General features: G+C 36.6%; 1 protein-coding gene across 1 annotated transcript in view; it reads right to left on the bottom strand.

Annotated features, from left to right (window-relative positions):
• LOC140155190 (triple functional domain protein-like) overlaps window positions 1-16398 on the bottom strand; it is a 324171-nt gene that overhangs the window by 263566 nt on the left and 44207 nt on the right. The window contains 2 exon segments of the mRNA XM_072177934.1: window positions 4969-5070; window positions 7864-7954. Of these exon segments, the coding sequence (XP_072034035.1) occupies window positions 4969-5070; window positions 7864-7954 (193 nt within the window).

The following is a 16398-nucleotide window of genomic DNA, read 5'->3' as shown; positions in this document are numbered from 1 at the left end:
TATCTATAGCTGAAGGCTTTGATTACCAGTGGCTAAGTAACAAACTCTGTCTTCCACACAGATATGTTGGTTACATGGAGAGACCTATCTATGGCTGAAGGCTTTGATTACCAGTGGCTAAGTAACAAACCCTGTCTTCCACACAGATATGTTGGTTACATGGAGAGACCTATCTATGGCTGAAGGCTTTGATTACCAGTGGCTAAGTAACAAACTCTGTCTTCCACACAGATATGTTGGTTACATGGAGAGACCTATCTATGGCTGAAGGCTTTGATTACCAGTGGCTAAGTAACAAACTCTGTCTTCCACACAGATATGTTGGTTACATGGAGAGACCTATCTATGGCTGAAGGCTTTGATTACCAGTGGCTAAGTAACAAACTCTGTCTTCCACACAGATATGTTGGTTACATGGAGAGACCTATCTATGGCTGAAGGCTTTGATTACCAGTGGCTAAGTAACAAACTCTGTCTTCCACACAGATATGTTGGTTACATGGAGAGACCTATCTATGGCTGAAGGCTTTGATTACCAGTGGCTAAGTAACAAACTCTGTCTTCCACACAGATATGTTGGTTACATACATGGAGAGACCTATCTATGGCTGAAGGCTTTGATTACCAGTGGCTAAGTAACAAACTCTGTATTCCACACAGATATGTTGGTTACATACCATGGGAAGACAGTGGCTAAGTAACAAACTCTGTCTTCCACACAGATATGTTGGTTACATGGAGAGACCTATCTATGGCTGAAGGCTTTGATTACCAGTGGCTAAGTAACAAACTCTGTCTTCCACACAGATATGTTGGTTACATGGAGAGACCTATCTATGGCTGAAGGCTTTGATTACCAGTGGCTAAGTAACAAACTCTGTCTTCCACACAGATATGTTGGTTACATGGAGAGACCTATCTATGGCTGAAGGCTTTGATTACCAGTGGCTAAGTAACAAACTCTGTCTTCCACACAGATATGTTGGTTACATGGAGAGACCTATCTATGGCTGAAGGCTTTGATTACCAGTGGCTAAGTAACAAACTCTGTCTTCCACACAGATATGTTGGTTACATGGAGAGACCTATCTATGGCTGAAGGCTTTGATTACCAGTGGCTAAGTAACAAACTCTGTCTTCCACACAGATATGTTGGTTACATGGAGAGACCTATCTATGGCTGAAGGCTTTGATTACCAGTGGCTAAGTAACAAACTCTGTCTTCCACACAGATATGTTGGTTACATGGAGAGACCTATCTATGGCTGAAGGCTTTGATTACCAGTGGCTAAGTAACAAACTCTGTCTTCCACACAGATATGTTGGTTACATGGAGAGACCTATCTATGGCTGAAGGCTTTGATTACCAGTGGCTAAGTAACAAACTCTGTCTTCCACACAGATATGTTGGTTACATGGAGAGACCTATCTATGGCTGAAGGCTTTGATTACCAGTGGCTAAGTAACAAACTCTGTCTTCCACACAGATATGTTGGTTACATGGAGAGACCTATCTATGGCTGAAGGCTTTGATTACCAGTGGCTAAGTAACAAACTCTGTCTTCCACACAGATATGTTGGTTACATGGAGAGACCTATCTATGGCTGAAGGCTTTGATTACCAGTGGCTAAGTAACAAACTCTGTCTTCCACACAGATATGTTAGTTACATGGAGACATATCTATGGCTGAAGGCTTTGATCACTGCAGCAGGAAATCATTCAAATCATCAATTACTCTCAAATACCAGAAGTACTTCCTGTTTGTATTATCTAGACTAGTGAAACTGGAAATGGTGAGACCGACAGAAGCCACAGCTCAACTAGGAATACTAGCTATACACTCACAAAACTGGAAGCTACTGTTTAATTTTTTTTTTTTGGATGATCAATTCTTCACAGGACAAAACCCCGGTGGGTTCAGTTTGTATTTAAAGGTAGGACGTATGACCGTTCCAGGATTTGAAAATGACCCCTATTTCACGGGGAATCGAGGACATTTGCAGCAATTTTACCCCCTATTTTACGCGAAATCAAGGAAAATGTGCCCCCAAATACCTCCCCTATTTTCATCATTTTGAGGACGCATTTTTATTTCACCCCCTTATCACAAGGAATCAAGGACATTTTTCCAAAATAAATACCCCTTTTTTTACCATTTCAAGGACGCTTTTGAATTTTCCCCCTATTTCACGGGGAAATGAGGACAATAACGAAAACTGTAGCGGTAAAACGCGGACGAAAGTCCTAGAAATACACCCTATTTTTCATTTCAAGGACAATTTTTCTCCAAAACACCCCCAATTTGGACAATTATGAACAATTTTGTCCTCGAAAATTCATGGACATTTCTTGAAAAGTACCCCTAATTGGAACCATCATGCGTACACATTGTCAGTCAAGACTGAACCCACCGGGGACAAAACATGCTTATTACACACAAAAGTGCTCTAAATACACCTAAAATACTAGCTGTAATACGTACAATTTCAAAGAGTCTCTCACTGAGAGTAATTCATAATGCAGGGTAAGTGCATTGTTATCTTTTTGCAGAAGCATTTATGTGTTTATTGTTTTTTAAGATGTTATTTATTTGAATCAAATTTGATTAAATTCAAAGACTGGTAAAATAGCTTTAAATGTGTGCATCTATCTATATTTTCATAATTCATTAATAACTAAATTTATTCCAAAACACGAGTTACAACATTCTTGCACTGACCCGACGATATGCATGCATGTCTGAAAGGTTTGAACTTTGATGATCATAATATCATACTTAATACTACTTGAGCTATAATAATAATGTTGATAATGTTGACATTTACATGGGCTGTTGCCCATGTTTATTTTCTGGATTTCCCGTCCCTCCATTTCAGACAGAACACCCAATTATGTAATGGACTTCTATGTTGACGACCATCAGTTCAATTTCATTTATACAATACAACAATCAATATCTCCCTGCCTTTGCTTTTAATGAAAGCGTTACATGATGACAAACTATCATCATTTGGTCTAGTTCACTTGAATGTCAGGTTACAAGCTATTATACTGAATCTATTAAGGGACTGAAAGCAGCCGAGGCTGTGGAAAATTACACAGCCTGGGCAATTAATTATCCAGTATGAAAGGCTAAGGCACATATTAACCTGCCTAGATGTGTAGCAAAATCAATCAACTCTTGTGATTTCGTACTTGACTCACAAGAGAGCAAAGAGGGAGGGGAGAGGGAGAGAGAGAGAGATAGTGGATAAAGACATCACTAGGATCCATAACATGCTCATCTATCAGGGTGCAGTTCTTTAACCCCAATACATTTGTACATTCATTGAATGACCTTTGAAAATTTGAGTACAAAAACTCATACTCTGCAACTTGAGGTCAAATTTTGCACTATGGTTGTTTAATTGAGGTTATTGAACTATGGCACTGGAATGAGGCGATTGTGGTCCACAGTGCATACAGAGGGATGGAGAGATACAGAAGAATCTGACAGACTACACTTTGATCAGCTCGTAATAGGTAGGACTCATAACATTGTGGATAGATATAGACTGGCATCCACACAGCTGGGGGCAGCACCTACACAAACAAACTGTGTTTTGCGTATTGCATGACTGATGCATGCTTTTGTGAACAGAGATGTAACACAGGTATTTGTCCTAATCCTGATAATTGTCAGCAATTGCGCGCAGCATAGAATATTTATGGGAGCTTGTCAAGGAATAGGTTCTGGGATTATCCCCCTCTTTTTATGCTGAAATAACAATTCCTGAAATGTTTTTGAAAAAAAAGTGAAGAAAAAAAAAAGATAAAGTAAAAAAAAAATTGGTTTTTTTTACATATATCCTGAATTTATTATTTATGGCCCCAGATTTAAATTTCCCGCAAAATCCGGACAAGTTACATCTCTGTGTGAATTTATGTGGGAGTAAATTGGAACTTTCCTGATAAAGTGCAGTAGCAAATACAGAATAATTCTTGCCTATTACAAGCTGATTATAGTATTGCAAGGAAAAGAAATGGTACACAGAAGTGAAAGAATGAATGGAGAGTATAATAAGAAAGAGAAAGAGAGAGACCTTTTTCCTCCCAAACTTTCAATTGGTACAATGTTATCACATATTTTTGTATACTTGTATATTGTCAGCCTGCTACGCTAATTGCCTAAGTAATTTTTTGTAATTTTGAGAACAAAGTACAAAATTTGGTTCAAGCACGCATTTAAACATATTTATTCACCAATTTTTTGCACAAGAACAAATGATAATAATACAAATGAAAGGGAATAATCCAAAATTAGGGAGATTACGTAACTGATGCATGCTTGAACTACATTTTGTTCTTTGTTCTCAAAATTACAATGACTTAGGCAATTAGCATAGCAGGCTGACGATATGTGAAAAGTATCTCATCCACTATATCAGCTGAGCAAAGCCTTGTCTTTTAAACATTTACACAAAATTACATCATGTGTTTGAAGGAAGATGATGGGAAACATTTTTCTTTCAAATTGTCAACAAATCATACAAGATTTAGTGCAAGAAACCCCATCTGTAATAGCTGCCAGGCAGGCCCGTACGCAGGGGGGGAGGGGTGCGGGGGGTGCGACTGCACCTCCCCAAATATGCAAAAGTATACAAAAAGTCCCAAAATGAAAGAATGTGCGAGCGTAGCGAGCAAAAAAATCAGGGTTTGTACGTTTTTTTGGTAAATAAAGGTCCACATTTTTGGTAAAAGTCCACTTTTTACAAATTCGCCCCCCTTGGAAAAAAAGTCCACTTTTTCAAAATCAGCACCCCCCCCCCCAAAAAAATTCCTGCGTACGGGCCTGCTGCCAGGTGTCATATTCTTATGCGTTCAATTATTATAGAATACAGAATTTGCAAAATTCCACATGGCAGCTATTGCAGATAGAGCCTCCTCTTATCAAGTGTTAATAATTTCCCTCTCATCAAATTCTTACCTCAAATTTGAGTTTGGAGCTGCCCATACTAGTCCTGTGCTTCTGCCAAAACTTCTCTGGCTTGATAATGTACACCATGTGGATGGAGTCAGGAACACATTCCTATCAAAAATAAATATGCAGAGAATGAAGAATTTTGATGATGACCAAGTGATCATAAACTACCGCAGGCAGAACAAACATGCTATCATGTTTATTTTTATTTCAAGCAAATTTGGCATGTACTATTATTCAACATTTAGGCCTAAAGTCAATGACACCAAAATTATAGTTTCATATTTTTATGAACTGACTGCAAGAAAGTGTAATACAGTGACAATGGAATTGTAATTAGGTTTAATGACTGAAATGATTTCTTTGACAGCTATAAAAATACTTTGCACAAACTTTTGTGTTTCTGTTGCAAATGAAATTCAACTCTTTGAATGAAGTAGACATTACTATGAAAATAAACCAATAGAATCTAAGGAACAATTTTATTTTCAAAATTTATTAAAGCTATAATGTATCTTATATGAAATTGGATAAATTTTTTTAACCTGATTTCTTTGGCATATTTGTAATGCTTACACATGTCCCAACTTAACTCCTAGATGAAATCAGCCAAATTTATTGTATTTGTCAGGTCAACAGAGCAATTTTGACATGTCATATTCAGACATTAAGTCCTTCCATAAAACTCCACTAAAACGGCCAAAATAGCCAATGGGGTTTCTTTCACTATACCTTATCATTTTAGCTTAAAATGGACAGAAACCTTTCCTGACAGTTATTACTAATATTATTTCAGGATTTTGAATAGAGAATAACAAAATTAAAATTTGATGGAAATCATACATTATACATTATGGCTAAATTTAATATATTTATTTTCATATTATTAACTTTTAAATTACTTCATTTTACACCATGTGCAATTACAAGTATCTTTGTAAATTATTTGTTTAAAGTTTCTGCATCCTATTGCTTTTTTAATTTCTCTGTCTATGGGTAATTATGCTCTTGCTGAATCTCTCTATGATAATGATCACAATTTTGTATCGCCTACCTATGGAAACATATTAGACGAACAAACAAATACTCTACTTAATTTGCACATTCAGTATTTTCATCACATCGTTAAACGCTACAGGGTACTTGATGTAAAGCATTATATAATTATGAAATATACAATTCTATAACTGTCTGTAGCAATATAAGTATAACATCTGACGTATCCCTGTTACTCATGTCCCATACATAGGATATCCCATTCACTAGGATCCACAACATGCTCATCTATCAGGGCACAGTTCTTTGACCCCAATATGTTGTACATTCATTGAACAACCTTTTAAAATTTAAATACAAAAACTCATTCTCCGTAACCTTCAGGTCAAATTTTGCACTATGATTGTTCAATTGAGGTTATTGAACTATGCCAATGGGAATGAGGCCATTGTGGTGTGATTGGCCTCTATATGATAATGACTGTCATATGGCCGTCCAGCAGTCAGTCATCTCTGGGCAAGATGATGATGCGACTGTATGAAATCTTCCAAGCTGTTTATACATCTTGGAGACAGAAGCCGATGTACTTACTATGACTCTGATAACCTCCTGTGTGCAGATGGCGATTCCTGGTTCTATCTTTGGACCGTGTCGGCAAAGGGGCTGTAAAATATTTTGCTGCCATCTGCCACCCCTTCAAAAGGGTTCCTTTGAAAAAATGCATCCTCTCAACCCTTGCCACCCAATACAACTGTTTAGTTTGCCTAGCTGTAGAGCTTACCCTGTTTTTCTACACTAATGTTTCTTACTGTTTAATGATGTCCACTTGGTTATAAAGTTGTGAACATTAAGTATTTATGATGCTAATTTTCTTATGTTCTTATGAATTTTATTGTAACTGTAGTTTTTTTCAGGGGGGGACTTTTTTCTCCTTTTCTGTGCCTGTGTCTCGATTTCTCAATTGCTGCCTTTGGCCTGTTTGTATTGGATCATGTCACATAAATAAACCCACATCATCATGACTTGGTTTACATTTGGAGGCTTACAGTGAGTTTGGTGACTTAGTTACAATGTGTCTAAATGTCACTGGACCCAGAATTGGGCTATTTCAGTTGAAATCCATACACCCTCTGTGGAAGAAATAACCTTAAAATCTCCCACACAGCAGGTATAGATTTCAAATGGAATCACCCATTCAGTTAACCCCATTTGATATTCACACTCCCTGTATAGAAGGTTAAGTCTTCATAGGGGGGTGTATGGATTTCAACATACATGTAGGGGCATAGATTTCAAATGGAGTCACTCATTCAGGTAATCCCATTTGATATTCACACTCCCTGTGTGGAAGGCTAACATAATGTCTTCCATAGGCATGTATGGATTTCAACATAGGAGTGTAGATTTCAAATGGAATCACCCATTCAGGAAATCCATCACCCATTCAGGAAATCCCATTTGATATTCACACTCCCTGTGTGGACAATTAAGTCTTCATAGGGGGTGTATGGATTTCAACATAGGGGTGTAGATTTCAAATAGAGTCACCCATTCAAGTAACCCCATTTGATATTCACACTCCCTGTGTGGAAGATTAAGGTCTTCCATAGGGGGTGTGTTGATTTCAACTGGAACAGCCCATTCTGACATTTGCCAGAATTGGGCTATTTCAGTTGAAATCCATACACCCGCTATGGAAGACAGAAGACATAACCTTTATCTCCCACACAGGGGTGTGTAGATTTCAAATGGAATCACCATTCAAGTAACTTCATTTGAAATTCACACTCCCTGTGTAAAAGGTTAACGTCATGCCTTCCACAGGGGGTGTATGGATTTCAACAGGAACAGCCCATTGTGACATTTATATATATTTATTTTTGTTGTCTTACAGTATTCACTTACCTGTAAAACTTTGAGGAGCGGTTTAATGTTACTCCATGTTGATCCGCGCATATCAATGATAACACTAAATCCATGATCCCTGGCTTCATCACTGAAACAAAGGCAAAAACAAAACAACAAAATTACGCCCAAATTGTAAACTAGTATGGTCATCTACATTATATTGCATGGTTAGATTACTCGGTACTTTGGTTGGATTCTTATAAGGTTCAATTCTTGGGGTCAGTTATAAAGTAGAGAAAAACTTCAATTGTAAAATACTATACTATTTTCAGTCCAATTCATTACTTTAATACTTTCCTTATTTTTATTTATTTATTTAACATTTTGCTTGAGGCCAAGAACTCACTACAGTTTTCAAATATCATGCTTGACTTTGCCTCGTGTGATATTTGAAAACTCTTGCTCGACCAATAAAGTCAAGTATCATGCTCAATCCATCTAATTTTATATTAATATTGAAAAAGTCAATCAATAGAAGGATTGCCTTACAATAAAACCAAAACATTACTAGAAATGCATACAAATTACAAACAAAACCAATCTGAAACATAGAATCAAGACAATCCAACAAGTAGAATTTGTTTTGTTGTTTCTGCTGTTGTTATCATGATGTATCCTTATTGTTATTGTTGCTACTGTTGTTATTGTTGTTATTATTGTAAGTGATCATTTTGTTGCTGATGTTGATTTTGTTGTAGCTCTGTTGCTATAAATGCTGCTGTTGAATTGACAGACATATAATGTTTTTCTGATATCCTTTTACAGATTAACCATACTGCAAACCGTCCAGCGTATATTATTTTGCACAAGTTCCTATGCACAAGCTTGAGTCGAGCGTGTACACAAGGGCTAACGCTTAAAAAGGACCTTGCAAAAGATTATGTTCATTTTTTTTTTCAAGTTCCATGCATTTTATTGCCACAAAATGCTGTCAAGGTTTGTCAAGGTCCAACAGTAATATTATGCTAGCAAAGATTTGTCAAGGTCCAACAGTACTTTTATAAAAGACTGCAATTAAATCTTTCTTAATTTCATCATTTATTATTTATAATGCATACCATTTCACCTTTCATTTGCCTTTCAAAAAAGTCATTTCTTTGTATTAAGTATACTGTAAAAGTTATAGGGTCTGGTGCTAATCAAATAGAGTATAATCCACAAAATACTCAAGCAACTTAATTTCACAATATAGCTACATTTCATTAGGCCTATATCAATGAAAACAATTAAAATCCATTTGGTTCCTTTTGAAGCAGTATGTTCTACATCTACAAGTACAAGCTTTGTGTTGCATTTTTTCTCAAGTGTAAAATCTTCTTGTCTTTTAATTTACAAAGGAAAGGTGCCCCAGGAAGATGCCTCGAAAACTGTTTGACAGTATCTTTACAACCCCTTTACAATGCTTTATCATTGCTATCCAAGGCAAGATAATGAAGGCAATAAATGACAGGTACAGGTTGACAGTTCCCTCAATACAAAATAGGATCGCATAGCCTCACTGCCAAGGCACAGTTCTTTAATCCTCATATAGTTGTACATGCATACGAATGACCTTTGCTGCAATTTATACAAAAACTCATACCCCATGTCTTGGGGTCAAATTTTCACCTATGGTTATTAAATGGTTGTTACTGAACTGTGCCAGCAAAAATGGGACATAGTGTCATCTAACTCATCTTCATTGTCAATTCCCTAATATATGTTCAGCAGTTTGGGGATTGATTAATTTTTGATTACCTTTCTCCTCATTCATTCATTGGGGCTAGTGAGTGTGAGTCAATGAATTGGGATGGAGGCATCAGGAGTTTTTGCCCTGTGGTTTTACGATGATGGAGTGTACTCACACCATTTTGTCACATTGAAATGGAAATGTTGAACTTCAGATGACATTGATATGCTTCTATAAAAAAAGTGCAAGAGATTACCTTGTTTTGGTTAGAAATTTCATTTATAAATGACTATGTGCACTAAAAATGTGTTTTATAAAAGATGGTTATAATACCACAGAAACCTTACATTGTCATTTCTTACTAATGCTAACGGTATGTCCGATGTATGGCTAAAGCTAAAGTTAATTAAAACCAGTGTGTTTTAAGTTAAAAAATACATTTCCATCAATCACAAATATAAGTTTGCCTTGAATACTCACTTTAAGTTGGATATCATCAAGCCTTAAAAATTTCAGTGAGCAAATCAGTGAGCTAGTACCATTCATGGATAATAAAGATACCATATTTCCTCAAATAGATGCCCGGGGTGTTGCATTTTCCAAATGGGGGGGCGTTTACACTCTCAGAACATTGGTTAAAAATTTTAACCAACTTGGTTAAAATTTTAACCAACCATGTATTTACAGGTGAACAGCCCAACAGTTGGTTATATAACCACAGGTTGGTTAAAAACATTGACCAACTACTGGTTAACATTACGGTAACCAACCAGTTGGGCAAAGCATGTTGGGCAAAATATAACCAATACTAAGTAGTTGGTTAAACACTATGAATGGGAAGTTCATTTCATTGTTCATATTTTAACCAATTGGAGACATTTGAAGGCAGGAAATTATATTATAAACATTTTATCGGGAATAACACTTAGTTTAAGTGTGTGCGAGGCCGAGACTGTGAGCAAGACTTACGATGCTTTATCGACGACAGCTACACACCACAACCGCAAGCTTAAGCTTAAGCTTACCGGTTGTGGTGGTAGTTGTCGCCGATAAAGCATCGTAAGTCTTGCTCACAGTCTCGGCCTCGCACACACTTAAACTAAGTGTTATACCCTATGAAATGATATACTTTATAATATAATTTCATACCTTCGAATGTCTCCAACAGATCTTGAAGACCCCGATCCACCTCTTTGCAGCAAGCCACTCATATCGGCCATCTTGTTTTCTGAAATGCATTTTTGCCCAACACAATGACCAATCACAGTTCGCAAAGGAACACCATGTGACCATGGTTGGGCAAAACCATACTTTGCCCAACTTTATTGGCGGAAAAGGATGTTTTTACCAAGGTTGGTTAACTTTTAACCAACATTGTGTAAATACAATATTGACAGGTTTGACCAACCATGTATTAAACTGTATTTTGCCCAACTTCAAGAATCTTAACCATTGTTGGGCATTTTTTACCCAACTGTTTTCTGCCCATTCATTTTTTATCCAATGTTCTGAGAGTGTATTAGAGGTCATTTTTAGAACAATAATTCCCGTTAAAATCTTTAGGTAAACTTAAAACTCACGCTGAAGTGACGAACTATGAACTTAGAAACACTGACTTCTGGTTCACTTCCGGGTTCCTGACCCGATTTTCGCCGATTATGGATGCTGTTATCTACCATGTGTGTGTCATAGTGTGCAACTTGGTAAGCTTACTACACAAGATAGCATGGAAATATCGGCATTTTTGAAACATCTTGGTTGAAAAAATTGGTGGGAGGCATTTATTTGAAGGGGGCGACTATTCGAGGAAATACGGTATTCATTAATTTCAAATTGGAAAAATGTTATGGATTTTTATTCAAAATTTATATGTATCTTCAGTAACCCAACCCAAACCAAACTTCAATGTCAATCAATGCATGCTATTATTTGTTTATTTCACTCCACATACCTACAATAAGGTATTTTAAGTTCAAACCAAGGAATGACTTTCTTTCCAAGTTTAACACACTTTGCCAAATTTGGCACTGACTTTCACTCTTGGTAAACTCAAATTGAATAGCAATCACCGCCTACTATAACATTATTTGAATCCTGTCATGTGTGTTATATAGTTGATTACTGCTTATTCTCTAGCAATTGAGTGGAAAAACAATTAGTATTATTGACTCACAATTTCTATACCATAAACTGCCCTACTGTTGCTTCACTAAGCAATGGATATTTTAACCATGTTTAACTTTGTATTTGAGAGAGGTCTAAATTTGTGAAAAATTGGGATTGGTTCAGAGATCAAATAACCTTGGATTGATCAGAAATCCCTTCTGCATTGTTACGAAAACTGAAAAGCTAAGCACAAATACACATACTGCTCATAGTTTTGACAATACTGAAAAAAGTAGCTTAATTTAATTCAGGGGCATGGGTGTAACACCCAAAACGGTACCAGGAAGTATCAGGAAGCAAAGTTAGTATGGGATCACAGGAATTATTTCTGCAATTGGAGCCTAATTGGGTGCTTTAGTAACTACTAATGGCAACATGTAAGCTTACTATTTCCTTTCAATCAAAGGATATAATATTGTACATATGATACTCTGGAATCAAGCAAAAATCAAATCTACACTTACTGGTTTTCAAGACCAGAAAATTTCCCAACATTTTAGGAAGCCCCATCAGAGCAGTTCTTCTGGGGTGAACCAAACCTGCATGGTTTTCAAATTAATCAGTGACAAGGTATTTCTGAATTTGACAGGTGCTAATTGATGCAATAACACTAATAAATCAATTAGCACCTGTTCAGAGATAACCTTGACACTGATTAATTTGATAACCAGGCAGGTTTGGTTCACCCCAGAAGAACTGATCTGGTGGGGCTTCCTCTTTAAATGCATAATAATCAGTATTATAAAGTGCAAATTAAAAATCCAGTGCCGAATTCAGTGTCAAGATCTTCATGTGTCCAGATTCTAGGCAGTACCTACAGAACCAACCAATGTAAACATATGACTAATATAACCTTTTACATTTTGTGCATCCAATTTGCCCAAGTATCTTTCATCGCTGATTTCTTCAACACACACACATTAATGAAATAAGAAATCTGGGCAATATTTCCATACGGAGAAAAACATGTTCTATGCGTGGACACACTTTCCAAGGTCAAGTACGAATTTTTTTCTCAGAAGAAGCTAAATGACCCAAAAAATCATGAAGCTTGACAATTTTTTTAATAATCTGACATTTTTTGACCATATGGGTGAACATTTTCGGAATTTTTTTCAAAATTTCAGTCAAAACCAATCCATTTTAACCAAAAAATGGGCTTTTCCATTTGAAATCCATACTACCCCTGTGGAAGATTTTGGAAAAATGTTCCACAGAGGGAGTATGGATTTTAAATGGAATTAGCACATTAGGTAGCTCCATTTGAATTTCATACACTCTCTGAGAAAGTTTCAACCTGAATATTCCAAAGAGGGAGGACGAGTTACAAATGGAGTTGCTAATGTGTTAATAATTCCATTTGAAATTCATATTCCCTCTATGAAAGATATTTCCAAAATCTTCCACATGGGTAGTGTGGATTTTAAATGGAATAGACCGATGGATGTTACTACTTGCATATAGTTCTGTTTGCCTAATGGGGTCAATTCCATGCTGAATTATCAATGCTTCCATCACTTATTTTTCCTATTTGATGATGATGATGATCATCATCATCATCATTATCATTATTACTATCATTACTATTCAAATAGACCCCAATAAACAAATCTACTCTTCAGCTGTTGCATAAAATGTCACATAAATTTGCAGGACAACATTCACAAAAATCACAACCAATCATCAAACCAGACACATGTATTTCGGCCAACATCAAATACGGCAAAGGTGCGAAATTTTCACGCTGCACTAATTTTTACAACTAAATATTGCCCACTTTAATCATGAGGGATATGAAATTTAAATGTACAAATCATTAAATTTGTACAATTCTAAAAATATCTAAAATTTTGTGATGATCAAAATGAACAAACATGTTTGGAATTTTTAAAAATATATAAATTTACTGCACACAAAAATTGCCAATTTTTACAGTACCCAAGAAATAAGGAAAGTCTGGGCGTACACAAGATTACCTAGATATATTAATGTAGATCATTTTTCATCCATCATAAACAACAAACTGACAATGCTGAAGAGCAAATAATTGAGGCTCTATCCAGGATTGCCTGTATGAGGATTTTGCACCCAATTGTACTTCATAATTCTTGCCTGTCGTATGCAAAAAAGGCACCCGATGCTATAAAGTGGACTACATCTGTCCATAGATAGTGAATCAGATAGTGATGTCAGTGTCAAGGTGCATTACAAGTTTGTATCTTTTTAAAACAACATGAACAAACAAATGCTTATTTACTCTTTGTTCCATCCCAATTTCTTGTCTACTTTAACCAATTTAATAATCCTCTAGTTTTGCAATTTCAAATTTTTCCAAAACTTTTGATTCAAAAGTGCCCCGTTTCAAGAATACCAAACGAGTCACTATAAACCTGAGACTGTATCTTTATGTCCTTATAATTTTGGTACTTCAAGTCACTTCCTCTCACCTTTTTATGCCTCCAACATAGGTAAATATTTCCTGTGTGTCCGTACACCTGTCTGTCCGTCCATCCGTCCGAAGTTGCGAGTGCAATTTCTCGGAACTGGTAAGGTGTATAGTGATGTGATTTGGTGGAGGGATAGCAATGAGCGGTCTTCAATTCCACTAGGTTTTCATTGCAAAATATGCCAATGTGATAGCTCATTTGCATAAATTTATTTTTTGTTTTGGAATTATTTTATTAAATCTTATTTCCCCAGCTCCAAGTGATATCGCTCCAGTTAAAACGATGCGTGTCAAGGTGGAGGCATTCCGCAAAATTCTAATCCAGTCAATTTTGGCACTATTTTTAAAACATTACTCAAGCTTTGCCACCCAGTCCTAGCAACACTGGTGTTATATAGATAGCATCATTCTTGTCTCCTGTGGCTAGTGTAGATGGCTGGTTTCTTCTTCATCTTACTATCTATCTGCAACCCATCAATGATTTCTCTCTATCTATGTGTCAATCAACTTCACATATGTTCCACATTGTTGGATATCTATCATTCCACACCCTCAGTGATTTCATGTAGTTGTAATTTTCTTTGAGATGCTGTTAACTGTCATTTTATATATAGGTCCATACTTAGACCCCAGAACTCTTTAGGGTTTATGTTATATGGTACAGATGTTTCATTCTACTTAGGGAACAAACCAAAGATCGATGACGTCCTATAAACGTAACTAGTTTCGTTTCTTAGCCAACCCCCTCCCTCCCTGCCAGAAACGTAATAAAGAAATGTTGAAAAATTTGACATAATAATAATAATGACACATTCTTCAGACCGCTGTTTTTGTACAAACGTAATCCAGTATTTTTAGCCCCTCCCCCCTAAACGAAACTAGTTTTGTTTATAGGACGTCATCGATCTTTTGGTATCTTCCCTTATGTGTGCGTCAGTGGAGTAGCCTGCTTTTTAGAACCGGGGGGGCGGGAAAACATATAAATGTACCGGTGGAAATATTTTTGCCGACTGAAGTTGTGAACCAGCCACCCGGCCTCTCCATTGGCTACGCCAATGGTGTTGAACTAGTTTTTGAACCTGAGACCTCTCGGATGCAAAGCACTAAATCGGCGACTGGTAGCCACAGGTACTTCGCTGGCCCAGCCAACGTAACCATGAATGTATCATACTTTATAGGTTGAACCTGGGAGTGTTAGGTTTAATATGGAGTGACTTTGGCCATGAGGACCAGCAGGGCCTAGATTTCGACGAGAATCGCAGAATCGATTCCTGTAATGATTCTCGTAAGATTCGGTTGCGAGAATCAACTTCTCTCATTGTATCATACAATAAGTGCAGCGACTATGATGGATTTTGATTCTCGTAAACCAAGACAAAATCTAGGCTCTGACCAGCAAAAAAGTGTTCTGAATTCAGCTTCTGATCAATGTGTTGTGGATTTGACGAAATAATTAAGTTTAGTTTGTTTGTTTGTTTGTTTTCTTTCACGCCCTTCCTTCAAAATGACTTCCTACAACCAGTGGCAAAACCAGGGGGGCCAGGGGCCATTTGCCCTAGTTTGTACATTTGCTCTACGATATTAAACTGGGTCAACTGGCAAAATCTTTCCCTACATGAAGACTTGGAGGTACAAACCATCCAAATTAAATACTTGTGTAGTATACAAAGTGGCTGGGACTTGCAGCAGGTAGTAAGGGTTATATTCACATTTGGCAACCCTTCCATTACAGTATTAGTAACAAATGGGAACCCTGTTATTTACCCGATTCTAAAAACAAAAGACTAGTGCATGTATATAGGTCAGGTTTTGTTACTTTGATTGAGCAGACTCATTAACTTGTCTTCTAAAAATAGCAATTGCCTAAAATCTCCATTATACAAGGTGCCACAAGAAATTTGTGCAAATTACATGAAATCTGTTTGTGTTTCTGGAATAGTATCAAAATGCCTTACAAACTCCGTCTTTTTGCTTGAAGAAGTTCGGAAGAATTTGCTCATTATGTTTAATCATAGAATGCAATCATTTTAAAGTGATATGACTATGTCAAGCATTCCTTTTTAAAGGTATAGATTTGCTCGTTTGAGAGTTAATTTTCGTAGAAATAAAAGAGAACACACAATATAGTTCTGAAAAAAATAGAAATATTCCTCTTGAAGCATCTTGAGGGTTGGAGAAAAAAAGCATGTAAATTTTATGTCACCCTATATAACAGCTTACACAACCCATACCTTGTTTCCCAACTAAATCA

The sequence above is a fragment of the Amphiura filiformis genome, chromosome 6 (assembly GCF_039555335.1).
Source record: "Amphiura filiformis chromosome 6, Afil_fr2py, whole genome shotgun sequence".
NCBI classification, from domain to species: domain Eukaryota; kingdom Metazoa; phylum Echinodermata; class Ophiuroidea; order Amphilepidida; family Amphiuridae; genus Amphiura; species Amphiura filiformis.
This window is presented reverse-complemented; position numbering and strand designations above follow the sequence as displayed.